Here is a 15,338-nt window from a genome sequence, read left to right on the forward strand (position 1 = left end):
GCCACTTCCCTGTTACTAATATTTTCCTGGATGAACTCAGCTCTGCTCACCTGCCCAGGAGCCCTGCTGCTTGTGGCCTAAAAGCAGTGGGATGGGCTAGAGGAGGAGGAGGTGAGAGAAATGGAGACCAGGAGGAAGAGAGAGATGAGATGCAGGTTGGAGCCCAGAAGGGTCATGGAGGAAAAAGACTGAGGGACTTGGCAGGCCTGGCCTTGAACCCCAGATTAGGATGGTAGCCTTCAGGGAGGACCTAAACTCTCTGCGGGTCAATTTGCTCATAAAATAGGAAAAATACTACCTGTGAGACAGGATTGAGAGCAGGCTAGAAAGGAGCATGCTAAGTGCATGCCTGCCATGTAAATGCACAAATAATACCTAGCATCCTTAGTTAAATATGAACTGATAAATACAGGAGGTTTTTAATATGAATTTAAAGGAACAATTCTTCTCCAAAATTAGGGGAACTTGAGCCATAAGTAACAGCATCTATCGACCAAAATGATTTTCCATGCTATCAGCGTAATTAAATAAACCATATAAAACAATTGAATGATTCATAAATGTATTTAAGCCAATGACCAACACTGTTGCTATCTTTTTCTTTCCTAAGTAAGCTCTGAGAAATAAAGTCATAGCAATCCATTACAGGAGTAATTTATAGTACATGCTGGCGAGTCAATGCAAAAAAGTTTTTGTTTTGAATTCTGCTTACTTAACTCCCAAGCAACCCCACCTGGTCTGCTTCCTTATAATTCCTTAGATGAATTTCTATAATTAATCTGGTAACATGTGAGAATCAGAGGATCCATTACGCTCCAGTTTCTGTTTTGAGCTAAACCTTCACCCCTCCCTGCTTCTCCCTTTCAAAATCTGGAAATCAACTGCAAATTTCTATTCAGATATATTCAATATTAAATATCTTACCTTTCAATACAGATATGCTTTACAGTAGAAAGATTTATAAACTTTCTCAAGACCAAAAAAAGATAAATATCTTCATTTACAACTTTTTAAATTCTACAATCTTGTTAGACTTTACATTGGGTATCTAAGATTTAAAAAATAAAATTTCAGTTGAACTCCTTAGGATAAATTATTCAATGTGAAAATGTTTTACAAGAAGTCTGTAACTTTCACCAGCTAATCTAATGCCCACTGCTTTGGTCTCCCTGTAGCCACACAGGAGGCGAGTGTCTATATTTAGAAATAACACCGGTTCCAGGGCATCTGGTATATAATTTACAGGGAGAGAGCCTGTCGTATTCTGTAAACAACCACCTTACCAAAGCAAAAACATTCACGTTCTCAGACATTTACGGGTCCGTAGGGGTCTATAACATACCTAAATCACCATCTCCCCACGGCATTTCAAGCCAGCCACTGTTGAGGTAAATCCGACTCATACCTTTTTTTTTTTGATCAGCATTAAAAAAAAAAAAAGTCACTTGCCATGTATGTGTTAGCTCTGTTCAGCCATTTTATGCAGCTCTAAGCTCCTTGTAATGTGACCTTTTACCTCTAAAAAGCAAAACAGCTTTTGGAAAATCAGATTTCTTTTCAGAATTGCCTCTTACTATTGCTCACTGCTGTTTAAGAAACTGACTGTTCCCAATTCATTTTTCCCCTCTTCTTACAGTATGTGCTCTGCAATGAAATAAAAGTATTACACTTGGATCTCTGCCCAGGGTTATGATGAAACCATTTTATTTTTCAGAAAGTCTTTGCCTTCTCCCCATCCTAGTCCCATCAGCAGATGTGGAAGCAGGACTCATCAGAGAGCAAATTTGGGAGTGGTACAGGGGGCTCTCTGGGTTTGGGTCACACCGGATTTTCCTCAATGGTCCCAAACAGGAATGTCAGGACGGTCACCTCAAACAGGAGATGACAAGGAGAGGTGAAAAGCAATGACATCTTCATATATGAATCAGAGAGCAAAATGCTAATACACTTTACAGACTGCAGGTCTTAAATCAACAATCCTGCTTGTGATGAATGTGGATTTACTGTGAAGTCGAGAATCTGGAACTTCCACGGCCACTTTTTAAAACTATGCAATTTCATGTTATTTGTCTTAAAGAAGATCCAAAGATGTGGTGAAGTTTCAGACTCAACAACATCTAACGCATCCCTATCCACATATTTATAAAATACTTTTAAAATCACCGGGGATTTACTGACCCTTACTGAGTACTTTTCTGTTGAGCAGATTAATAGAGCCACACAAATCCTTGAGGACGTGGTTGATTAGGGAAGTAACATGTTGCCAAAACCAGTCTCTTCAAAGACTGAGACCATCCTTGTCTTTCCACTCAGATTACGTCCTTGTCGTTCACTTCCTGAACATAATGCTAGTCCAGATCTGAGACCACCAGAGCGAGCTGTACCTTGGAAACTTCGGGTATGTGTGCGGACTTGCACGGACCTGCCACTTACTCTGATTGATTTCCTGCTCATGATCTAGCAGCCCTCCGTTATCTTACAAGAATACAGGGTATGGGCTGGAACAGAAAACACACACACACACACACACACAGATAAATGAAAACATTGCTTCAGTTTGTCTCAAGAAATAGGACTAAATTTTTAACGAAGTAAAGATAATAGTTCTCCCGTGAATATCCAAAATCAAGGGAGAAAGACTATTTAACACACTTCATAAAAACCAGTAACCATTGCTGCTGTGGACAGAGCCTGCTGGACTTCATCACAGAGACCTGAGCTCAGAGGCCAGCACAGATGGACTCTTGAGCCTCAGTTTTCTTACCTTTAAAGGGAAGGATAATTCTGTTTCCATCATAGGATTGTAGTGAACACGAATGTACTTAGCACATTTGTACTAAACGCATGTGAAATATGACAATACAATCCAAATTCCATTTTAAACAAATACCTCTGTATGTCTGTCCTATGAGCTTTTCACTGCATCTTCTATACAGGAAATAGAGTAATTTAATTCATTTAAGATAAGAAAGGGCTTCCTTGGTGGCTCAGAGGTTAAAGCGTCTGCCTGGAATGCGGGAGACCTGGGTTCAATCCCTGGGTTGGGAAGATCCCCTGGCAAAGGAAATGGCAACCCCACTCCAGTACTCTTGCCTGGACAATCCCATGGAGGGAGGAGCCTGGTAGGCTACAATCCATGAGGTTGCAAAGAGTTGGACACGACTGAGCGGCTTCACTTTCATTTTCTAAGCTAAGAAAACTTTAACTCATCTTATTCCTCTTACATGTATCTGTAGGAGATCTAAATGGAAAGGGAACGGTCAAAATTCAGAGACAGTGGCCACATCCACACAGAGAGCTCTTCAATTTTTGTGACACATTACAAAATTTAATTCTGGACACTCCTGTAGATATTTTGCTGGCATCTCAAGACATTTCTAAAAGGAAAGTCATCACCTTTCTCTCAAAACCAACTATTCTTTTTGCTTGTCCATTGCTTTAAGACAGTGTTACCATCCCTTCTGTCACCTGGCACTAATAATATGGCCTTAAATTTAAGCACAGCAGTTTAAAGGAAAACTTCATATGTATTAACTATTTCATTTGCTTTTTTGCAGGGAGGCAGTTATTATTAAACAAGTTACTTCTCTTTAGTCTTTTATTTTTCGTGGATCTGCATCTCAAGCTCAATCCTTGCCTCATCTACACTCAGTCTTGGGAAGATCTCTTCTAGTCCCATTGATGTAAATATTATCCACATGTTGATCACCCCAAATTTGTATCTTCAGACCAGCTCTGCCCTCTAAATTCAAGATGTGTATTTCCAACTGATTCTTCACCTTTTCCACTTGGCTATCTAATTAGACCACGTAACTGAACACGTCGCAGACTGAACCTGGCTGTGATCCTCCCAGCTCTCCTTCCTATCAGTAAATGGCAACTCCATCATCCAGGTGCTTCAGGACCAACAGTCTTTGTGTATTCCTGAATTTCTATTTCTCACACGCCACGGTCAAACACCGGTAGGTCCTTTTGCCTCAACCATTCAAATATAATTCAGCTTCGACTATTGTCTCGTAACCTCCACTGCTACTACCCTAGTCCAACCCACCAATATCCGCCTGACTTGATGCAAATGCCTCCTGACAGGTCTGTGTGTCTCCCCCCATGTGCTTCCAACAGTCTCTCCAAACCACGGGGATCCTTGTAAAGTGAGAAACATTCCAATGGCTTTCTTTGTCCCCCAGAGTAAAATCCAAGGAATTTCCGATCAGCGTGACCAGTTCCACCCCTCTCCTACACCCGTGGTCCTCGTTCAGCCACGCTAAACATCTGGGCTTCCGTGCCCTCTGCCTGTGGGGCTTCTTTCTGAGAGACACACGGCTTATGGCCAGCTTTTGTTCTCCACTGGAATTGCCTCATAGGGGAGCTCTTCTCTGACCACCTTTTATGAGTCTGTCCTACCCCTACGACAGAACTCTTTCTGTCTCATTTTCCTGCTCTGTTTTTCTTCGTAGAATGTATTACTACTGCAGTGGAAGATCTTAGAAAGTGGGACTTGCTACAGTTTGCTCACTGCATATCCCGAACACCTACCACTTCAATAATGTCTATTGATGGATGAATAAATACTTGTTGATTTGTTAAACTGTCTTCTTTGTAGTCATCTGTTTTTTTTTTAATCCATGCTAATTTGTTCTCAATCTTTATTGATCACCATATTGTTTAAAAGTAATGAAAAAGAAATGTATGTTGGGCTGGGTGGTTGGGGCGGGGGGAAAAATCAGATTGCTTTCTCCGTCTATTAAAGAAATGAGTATTTTATCCTATTTAAAAATACAATTTGCATGTTTTACAAATTTATAATAATTTCTAAACAATATCCATCAGACCCCAACCATTCTATAGTAAATGCAACTTTTACACTGTAGGGGGATAGGGGGTTATTTTTATCTCTAAATCTGCACTTCCAACATTAAGTCTAACATCAACCATATTGACGTTTTACGAAAGTGCACACTTTTTCTTTTAAAAAATAATTCCCTTACACAGTTCTTTTTTGGCACTGTGCTCATTCTCCTCCACGGCTTTCATATTTTTATTATTAAAACTAAGAGCTCTATGGCAGGGCACTTTAAGGAAGTGCTTCTGTTCCGTTTTCTTGCCTTCTACCTTAAATGTTTCAAAATTCCCATATTTAATTTCTTGGAAATACTCTTTTCCTGCTCAATAGCAGCTTTCCTGGCTCCCACACCAACTTACAAACACCTGCTGAACCGGAAAGGTAAGCAACCCAGGGACTACTGAGTTTACCCGGGTGTTTAACACACAGTCCTAAGAATGAGTCTGCAGGGGCATTTTCCAGACGCTCTAAGGTGAAGGACACAGTGCAGCCCTTGGCCATGCCATACATTTCCAGGTCAGAGTCCACATTCTGGAAAGCACCCACAGCTTCAAGTTAGTACTTGCAAAGACAATATCGTTTTTTCAGGACACCAACAGACTTGCAATGGCCACTCTACTAACCTTGACTGGTCAGAATACCCCAGCTAGCTTTTCGCTTAGAAGAACATTCTTCTACGCTCGCTAGCCTTCTTTTCGGGAGGGTCTGCTTAATGCAGTTCCCTTCAACAGAAGCACCATCTGTGGGCATAGTGGGGCTGGCGTTTCTGCCTGGACAGCCAGGGTCACGAGGCAAGGCTCCAGCCAGCAGCAAGGTCAGCAGCTGGATTTCTAACTACTTTCTTTCCTTCCCTTCGTGCTTTCACAGAGATTCCTGTGTGCTCACTGGAGGAGGGCCTCCACGTTGAACTCTGTGCAGAAACACGGGGAGCAGGCTGGCAGGGGTGGGGGCTGGGCCAGGAAGGCAGTAGCTTTTCTATTTTTAAAGTGGAGACCCAGCTGTCACCAGAAGTATTTAACTATCTGCGTGACACAGAAAGCAAAAATGTGCAAAAAAGTCACCTTCCCTAGTCAGAAACAGAATAGAAATGTGCTCTCCCTTGCAAGCATGAAAGCCTGTGTGAAATCTCTACAGATCCATCCAATGTAAAGTCGCCTGTTGATAACAGCAGTAAACAGCCTTGAAGCCAGAAAGCTCGGTCGTGACGGGTGACCAGCAAGCCTGTCTCCTCCATCCTCAGGAATAAATAGTGTGTGTGCATTAGGGTCAGATGGTAGCGAGCTCATGTTCTCATCTTGTAAGGATCTAAGTTTAGAATTGGCTTCTGTACAAAATCACAGTCTTCCTATTTATATAGGCATAGTTCCCTATTGTGATTTTTTTTTTTTTTTTTCCTGGAGGTCATTTCTAGACCAAAAGACGTCAGGAGTCAATTTAAGTACAGCTGAGGTTTTTCACCCTAAAAGGCAGAGGATGGAGCAGCTGGACAGAAGAGAGGAAAAAAGCAAACATGTGCCTGGTATTTTTTTGTTGGCACATAAAGCTGAACAAGGAGCATGGTCCACGACTGAGTCAAGAGCAGTGGCTGAACCATGACAGGGTGCCAGGGATTAACTGAGCTGGGGATCCTGTTACACGGTATTAACCTACTGAGATGGGTCTAGATGAAAAATGGTTACAGATTCCATTATCTCTATTTTTCATCCACTATTACTAGGTTCTACTTTCTGTTGATATAATGGGAAAAAAATTATTGGGGTACTACTTTCTTATAACAAGCTGGATAAGAGAAAAAAAAAACATCTCATGAGTAAGATTATTTTCCCTGTTAATATCTGCTGCCACACTGCACTGCCAATATTTACTTCAAAGTTATCGTGAATGAATACCAAGAATATCTTTTCCTTATCTCGGATTAATTTCTAATCCTTGGAACTATGTGACCTGGGGCAAATAGCATGGTGATACCTCAGTTTCCTTTTCTATAAAATGAGGAGCTTGGAGGAGATGGTTCCTTTCTGGCTCCAACATTCTTTGATTCAGAGTCTAGGACTGATATAAAAGGGTAGGGTGGTTATGTGAGCTCTGGGCATATTATATCACTACACAAGAGGCCAGACATTTCCAATAAAACTGGAACTTGGCATCAGCTTAGTTGAGGCTATTTGTATGGGGGAGACATTCCTAGGTGGTGAGAAAACCTTAGAGGGTGGTCTAGAAAGGGGCTTTTTGAGTCCAGCGTGGGTGCAGGAGGCAGTTGTCACAAACCACTGGTTCTTCACCACAGGCTGGTACCCATAAACAGAGTCCAAGGATCTAAACAAGATGAGCAGTAAAAGTAAATACTGATCTTTGTTTCTAAAAACAAACTTCCATTTTAAGCTTTTGACATTTCGGCTTTGCACTTTTCTTTTGTTATTGTAAAATAAATATAGAATCCTTTATTATAAGAATTGGGGCAGCTTTTGGTCTTAACAGTTTTGGACTATTGGTCTTATAAGGATCTATTTCTATGTCTGCTCCTCTACGAGGCTGTGAACTCTGAGGACGTACATCCGTCATTCGACAGGCCCACCACTGCACCTCTTATAATGGCAATCCAAAAAAATGCTAGTTTAAGAGTAATTTGAATACAGAATTCCCAAGAAGCCTCAAGAAGGGCTTTCTATAGTCCATAGTGGGGAATAAGCAAATTTCCAGTGCAGTGGGGGGAAAAGTCACTGGATTTGACTATAGCCACATTTAGTTAGGTAAGATGTGTGTGACTTGTGGAATACCTATAATAATTCACATAAGTAATTAGGGGGACAAAGGAGATCACAGTTACTTCTTCCAAAAACTTTACATACATCAAAAGTATAAGTAATTTTTTAAAGCGACTCTATGGAATTGAAGGAAAATGTTTCAGTTAATTTGCTGGAAAAAATAAAGGATGAAAGATTGAACTGATTGTGCACAGCTGTATGATTTCATTAAAATATGCACAGTGAAGGGAATATGTTTGGGACAGCATCATTGAAATTCTGGGTATCTATGATCGTATGAATAAGAACTCACTGTGAAATCTCCAGACATAGCATCTTCCCAAGTGTAAATAAAAAAGTGAATTAGATAAACCACAGGATATTTTCAGGCTCTGAGTAGGCAGATGTTTTAAAGCAAAGCAGGATTAGATAAAACACTAAGGAAAAGTAAGAAGAATTCTATTTCACAGGTCATATTGGTCTGAACGTGTCTCAGAAAAAAGTATCTGAGATAGACTATAGACTGGAGATGGCATTCTATTACTACCCACAAAGACTAAAATGAAATTTTACACCTTGTAGGAAGGACGTGGGACGTGAACCAGGTCAATTCTCTTCCCAGGAGTCATTCTGTTCCTGTTTTAATAATGCTAGTGTATCTGAAAACACCAGGACCTATGTTTGGTCTGGTTACCAGTCCTCAGTGATAAAGAGACAATTAAAGTTGAAAAATCAAACTAGTCAATCCTAGAGGAAATCAACCCTAAATATTCATTGGAAGGACTGATGCTGAAGCTGAAGTTCTGAAACTTTGGCTACCTGATGCGCAGAACTGACTCACTGGAAAAGACCCCAATGCTGGGAAAGATTGAGGGCAAGAGGAGAAGAGGGCAGCAGAGGATGAGATGGTTGGATGGCATCACTAACTCAGTGTACATGAGTTTGAGCAAGCTCCAGGAGATAGTGAAGGACAGGGAAGCCTGGGGTGCTGCAGTCCACTGTGCTGCAAGTAGTCGGACATGACTTAGCGACTGAACAACTAGGTTGAAAAATCTTCACAGAAGGACGCTGAAAATCATTACAGAGATGGACGGGCTTCTGCAGGAGAGAAATCTTATTACTTTTAGATACTTCAAAATCGAAAGTTGAAATCTAAGAGGGATTATGATAGAAATCTACATAATCATATAAGTCACAGTTAAGTGTGAACAAACTTTTTCAAGACATTCTGAAACACTAGGAAGTTGGATCATGTTCTGACAGTTTTAAAACCTCTATCTAGGGCACAAATGTAAACTCCTTTTTTTGTTTAAGTTTACACAGTTACAAACTTCAGGAGCTCGCTGCTCCAGAATGGTGGTATTTAGGAAAACTAATGAGTGAGTAACCAACAGGTAAAGATTTTTGAGGGTGTATTCCTGAGCTGGGGGACTTAGATCATTGGAGTTCCTCCACCATCAGGAAAGGAAGACTACGAAGAACAGACTCCTGCTTGGACGGGGGTTGACACCTTCCCTCATTATAACTACAAAATATTTCAAACACACATGCCATCCATCACCCAGGTTCAGTTACCAACTCACGGTTATTCTCGTTTCACCTACAGGCGACCCCTGTCCCTCCCCATCTCTATTCCTGTGATTATTTTGAAGCAAACCTCATCATGTCTTTCCACCTACAAATATTTCAGTGTGTATCTTTAAAAGATGCAGGCTCTTTGTAGTCATAACTACTATATCATAATCTCACAAAAACACTATTTCCAATATATCAGCTTCTACAGGTTAGCAGTTCTTATTTTCTAAGGAGCCATCCAGTTTATAAGCTGTCCCCCATGCCTAAATTGATTAAATCCTTTATCTTGGGGCAAAAATCTGTAGTCTTTCTCCTTTCTAAATGTCTTAAAAATGTAAAATTCCTATTCTTAAAAAAAAAAAAAGAATGCCTGTTTTCTCTAAGCTACCAAGGGTTCACTAACGACAGGACACTATCATCACCTTAAGCCATCACCAAAATACAACAGAGTCTCCTTTACCTGTTAACGTCAAATTTCCACCCTTGCAAAGTCGCATCTGGAAAAGGCCATTATTCAGTTCTTGGTGGCTGCCTTGCTGTGGGCTTCGTTACAAAGCTACGTGTACATATAAGTCTTAAGCGTCATTGCTGAGCCCCATTCTTGCTCCATGTTACTTTTCAGTGTTTTTTCTAAACATGATTATCCACATCTAATGGCTTAGTGATGGGGATAAGGGCAGTTGGGGTCTGAAGGTAAACTTGCTCAAAGTCTCTTGGGAAAAATTGAGGGGATTGTTACCTAATAGTCAATCCTTGTTTCAAGGGTCGTCCACCTCTTAGATAAAGGTTGCTGGGAAACCTACAGTGACATCTTGTGGTCCAGGACAGCTCCTGTCTTAGTTGGAATTGAGTGGTAAGGAGAGGCCCAGAGGGGTCAGAGAAAAATCCCAATTACCAAAAATGTAGTTGGTGTCATTACAAAACACAGCAGTGCCTAGACGCTGTGGTGAATGATTCTTTCTGAGTTCGAGTGCATAAGAGTTTGAGAATAAATGTTATATAAGAAGGTCTTCCCAATTTTACCAACTTTGGGGGCTATGATTAAAAAACTTTAAGCATAATTAAAAATTCCAATTAAATATAGTTTGAAACAGTAATATATATGCACACACAAAACATCTTTTCATGGTAGATCCTGAAACAAGATGGTAAACGGCTTCTATTGAGGAAAATATACCTGTCTCCATTGTCCAGGGAACTAAGCAAGGAGGAATCATTCTCCCTCAGCTGTTCTTACAGGTGATTTCCACCAAACTCAAGTGTTTGTTAATATTGAGAAGTAAACATTTTGAAAACATCTTGTATAACATTATAAGTGAAATATCAGCAAAACACATCTAGCATGAAAAATAATTTTTCTAAGAAATCTCTTATAATAAGGTTTCCTGTTTTTAAATAACATTCTGGCCCACAAACAGAGCAGAAAGATAATGTCCTGTTAGGAGATCCAACCTTGCTTTTGCAGAAGCACACGAAGCTGCCAGAGTTATCTTGGAATGATTCTGAAGCAGGTAACTAAGGTGACCCCAAACAAAAATGTCACAGGCAGCAGGGCACTGACTCCATGAGATGAGAGGGGCTAGTCTCTCAGTTTCTCTACTGTTGAGGTTCACTTATTAGAAATATTTCTGTAATTATCTATGATGCTTGGTAGAAGTCATTGATAAAATCATCTACTCTTAGAGATTTTTTGAGGAAGTTTAAAAACTAGTGATTATATTTATATTGTGATTTTGGACTGTTTAGGTTCTTCATTTCCCCCAAAATTCAGCTTTGATAAATTGTGCTTTTTAGAAAATGGTCTATCTCATCCAAATAGTCAAAACTGTTGGCATTAAGTTGTTATGTAACAACCACTTATTGAAAAATTTCAGTAACATCTGTTATTATGGTCTCTCTAATTCCATCTGTTGTTTATTTGTAGCTCTGATCCGACAGAGGTATGCTAATCTTAGTTTTTCAACAGACTATCTTTTAGTTTTGTTTATAGTTTGTTTATAAAAAGTTACTTTATTCATTTTGATGTGGAGCTTTATCATTTTCTCCCCTCAGTCTCCTGAAAGTAGATTGTGTTATTCTTTTCATAATTTTGATTACTTGACCTATGAGTTACTTAACGATATTTTCTCAGTCTCCAAACATAATGAGCTTTTTGTTTTTCTAATTGCATTCTGTCAATGACTTCTACATTAATTTCCCTGAGAACAATGGATGTGTTCTCTATCAGAGGTCAGCACGTTGTGGCTCCTGGCCCAAGTCTGACCTACCATCTGTTTTGGTAAATAAAGTGCCATTAGAACCGAATAAAATCCATCCTATTGTACATCATCTGTGTTTACTCTAACACTATAACTGCAGAACTGAGACTGCATGGCATAACAGTAACTAAAATATCTATTCTCTGATCCCCTGCAGAAGAAGTTTGCCAATCTCTGGCCCATATAATACTAGACATTTGAAATTTCTTGAGACATGCTTTATGGTCCTTTGTATACTCAATTTTTGTAAATATTCAAAATATACATGAGAAGAATGTGAATGTAGAGTTCCATTTCTTAGTAAGATCTATGTTTTAAATTTCTCCTATAGCTATAGAAAGTAATATTGCATGGCTTAGATGTGGAGAAAGTTCACAGACAGGCATGATAGACCCTAAACTTATTCAGAGCGGGCCCTATAGCAACTGTAAATCACAGAATGTATGGCTGACTTTCCACTAAATGATCTGAATATAATTAGGCATCCACTTAGGAAAAACTAGACTTACATCATTCCAAAAATCAATTCCAGGTGGATAACGGGAAAGGAAAGCTTTAAGAAGAGAATATAGGAAAATACTTCCATTATCTTGAAATACAGCAAGATTTCTTAAAAATTAATTACAACAAATTATTAACCAAAATGGAAAAGATTTCTAAATGTGACTATTTTAAAATTAAGAGCTCCTGTTCACCAAGAGAAAAACATATAACAAGTGAAAAGTCAAGCCATAAAAGATACTTATAAAGAGCTTCTTCACATTGTCTTCATTTTCTATCTAATGGTTAAAATATAAAAATAACTTCTAAAAATCCATGAAAAAAGGAGCAGAGAACATAATAAATGGATAGCAAAATATTTGGCAGGCACATCACAAAAGAGAAGTACAGATGGCTAATAAACATGAAAATGGCAATACTAGAGAAATGAAAAATAAACCTATGTGTTCACTAGATTGGCAAAAATTAAGAATATTGGCAATACCAAATATTAGCAATAATAGGAAGCACCACAAATTTATATGGTGCTAGTTTCACTATAGACACAACTATATTGGAAAACAGTGTAACACTATCTAAGAAAGCCAAAGATATTCATGCTGTTTGACCTGGCAATTCCCGTCCTAGAGCCATACCAACTGATTAGTGCTGGACATTTATAGCAATTTCATTCTTAATTACCCTAAACTGGGAATAGAATTTATAGCATTGAACAAGAATAAACTTCACACATACACAGATAAATCTTCCTATCATACTGTTCAGTGAAAAAAAGCAAGTCATGAAAGAATACTTACAGAATGATTCGATTTACATAAAATTTAAAATCAGGCCAAATCAAACCTTATCAATTTAGGATGTACTCAGAGGAGTGAAAACTATAAAGGTAAGAAAATGATTACAGTCAAAGATAGTGACTCTCTCTTTGGGGACAGGGAGATGTTGTGGTTACAGAGGTTTACCTGGAGGGCTTCCGGAGTCCCAAGCACGCTCTACTTCTTGACTTGCTTGGTGGTTTCATGGGTTTCTGCTTTGGTGTTTTACTAAATTCTATAAATGAGTTCCCTGATAGCTCAGTTGGTAAAGAATCTGCCTGCAATTTGGGAGACCTGGGTTCCATCTCTGGGTTGGGAAGATCCCCTGGAGAAGGGAAAGGCTACCCACTCCAGTATTCTGGCCTGAAGAATTCCATGGACTTGTATAGTCCATGGGGTCGCAAAGAGTCACACACGATTGAGCGACTTTCAATTTCACTTCCACTTCATAAATGAGTTCTGTTCATTTTTTATTTGATATAGTTTACCTTTTGATCAAGAAGATGCCAATTAACAAAGAGAGGCTAGCCAAAATAGGTTGTAATATTGAGGGGGTGGTGGTTGTTGTTGCTTAGTTGCTAAGTCGTGTCCGATTCTTTCGAGACCCCATGGACTGTAGCCTACCAGGCTCCTCTGTCCATGGGATTCTCCAGGCAAGAATACTGGCGTGGACTGTCACTTCCTTCTCCAGGGGATCTTCCTGACTGGGGGTTGAACCCGCATCTCCTGCACTGTAGGCAGATTCTTTAGCACTGAGATACAGGGGAGCTGGAGGAGGAGGTTAACAGAAAACAGAACCCCAGTAAGAGACGGGGAGGTACTTGGCTCTTCTCACCCTGGTGTCCTGTACTCTAGGGGCCTCCCCTCCAGCCCCAACCCCCGACAGCCTAAACCTGCTGAATACCTGCCCTATGACCGAGGGGGCTTCAGATCCTCTCCTAGGTGTGCAGACAGGTTACCACTCACCTCCAGGGGACACACCGAGATGACCCAGCAACTTTCTCTTAGCACAGAAAGTGCGCACTGTGGGAGGAGGGAGCAGCGCTCCAGTGTGGCTGAGGGCAGAACTGTCAATCATGCGGGCATCAAATGACCTTGGGCGACTAGCAGAGTGAATAAGTGAAAACGTGTGTCTCTTTGTCTGCAAGAGCAAAGAGCTGGGTCTGCCGCTATGAAATCAGGTAGTTCACGTTATTTGGTGACCCACGACAGTTGTTCTGAACAGCTCGGTTGAGAACATTCTCCGTGCTCTGGAATAAGGCAGGTAAGGTTATGGGGGTGATAAATCCATATAGAGCAGCTTGGGTTCTGAGTGCTAAAAGCTTCTCTGGTACAAAAAGGATTCAGCAGTAGTCAACATAACGTGAAAGAAACGCTATGTGTTTCAGAGCCACCAGTGGACTTCAGATACCATCAACTTGCACCACTCACAAATGGCTTCAAAAGCCCCGTGAGTTGAGCAGAGCCACCTCGAGTGCATTTGCAAAGCGTGAGCTCTGTCTTCAAACAGTCCTGCTGCCACTCGCCAGTTTTACGGTTTGAACTTCCAGACTGACATGCACATACACACACAGAGTCAATGGCTTAAAAATAAAAGGTCCAAAACCCACCCACTCATCTTGCCTAACTCCTCCCTTCTGCAGATAAAGAAGCTGAAGTCAAGAGAGGGTAGGGGTTGTCCTCGGAGTCACCTGGAGTGTTACCAGCAAAGCAGAACTGAAAAGGAGACTGTCTGCTCCCTACGTGAGTTTTCCCAACCTGCAGTGTTGCTTCTTAACCACAGGTGGACAAATCAAAACCAGGGAACATAAAATAAGCAAGGCAAAACAAGACCTAATTACCAACGGCACCTAGATCCTCGTGTTCTTGTCGAGATTCAAAGAGTTTATGACTATACCTGAATATTCATTGGAAGGACTGATGCTGAAGCTCCAATACTTTGGCCACCTGATGCAAAGATCCAACTCATTGGAAAAGACTCTGATGCTGGGAAAGATTGAGGGCAAGAGGAGAAGGGGGCAACAGAGAATGAGGTTGGATGGCATCACCGACTCAATGGACGTGAGTTTGAGCAAGCTCTGGGAGATGGTGAAAGACAGGGAAGACTGGCATGCAGTCTATGGGGTTGCAAAGAGTTGGACACCACTGAGTGACTGAACAACAGCAACAACTGTGCCTGTTTAGAACAGCCCCTGGCAGGTAACCAAGAACTGGGGTGAGTGTTTACTGTTCTCACGAAATGACACTTTTCTCATCCTTTCCTCTCTTCACCCACTTCGTTAACACACTGTTCTGGTGCTACTAAACATCAGCGTGAGGTTTCAAAAAGGCCACAAACCCATACAAGGAATGCAACCAGCAACCTGTGCTCTCCAGTCGGAGGACAACAGCTGCGGGGAGGAAAATCTGATATGCATCCGGACAAGAGCTTAATGCAAGAACAATTTTACACATAATCCACTCCTCCCCATAGTTCTAGCCACAAATAGTTTCTTCACCATTAACCATGAGCTCATGGCGGGTTTAGAGGCTGGCAGTAGCTGAGGAACTTTATCTTGATATTTTTCATGAAAATTGAAGAACGAGAACACTGACACGTGTT

The 15,338-nt window shown here is 40.6% G+C and overlaps 1 protein-coding gene across 2 annotated transcripts in view; it reads right to left on the minus strand.

Moving 5' to 3' along the window:
- The window catches only part of ASB5 (ankyrin repeat and SOCS box containing 5), a 40,849-nt gene that overhangs the window by 12,040 nt on the left and 13,471 nt on the right, over positions 1–15,338 (minus strand). Inside the window, exon 1 of one of the 2 annotated variants that reach the window (XM_027530030.1) lies at positions 1,343–1,382. The exons of the other annotated variant lie outside the window; for it this stretch is intronic. Within the exon in view, the coding sequence (XP_027385831.1) occupies positions 1,343–1,367 (25 nt within the window). The 5' untranslated portion in view covers positions 1,368–1,382. Of the gene's footprint in view, positions 1–1,342; positions 1,383–15,338 lie in introns of those variants that run through there. 2 annotated transcript variants of the gene reach the window in all.

The sequence above is a fragment of the Bos indicus x Bos taurus genome, chromosome 27 (genome assembly GCF_003369695.1).
Source record: "Bos indicus x Bos taurus breed Angus x Brahman F1 hybrid chromosome 27, Bos_hybrid_MaternalHap_v2.0, whole genome shotgun sequence".
Lineage (NCBI taxonomy): Eukaryota > Metazoa > Chordata > Mammalia > Artiodactyla > Bovidae > Bos > Bos indicus x Bos taurus.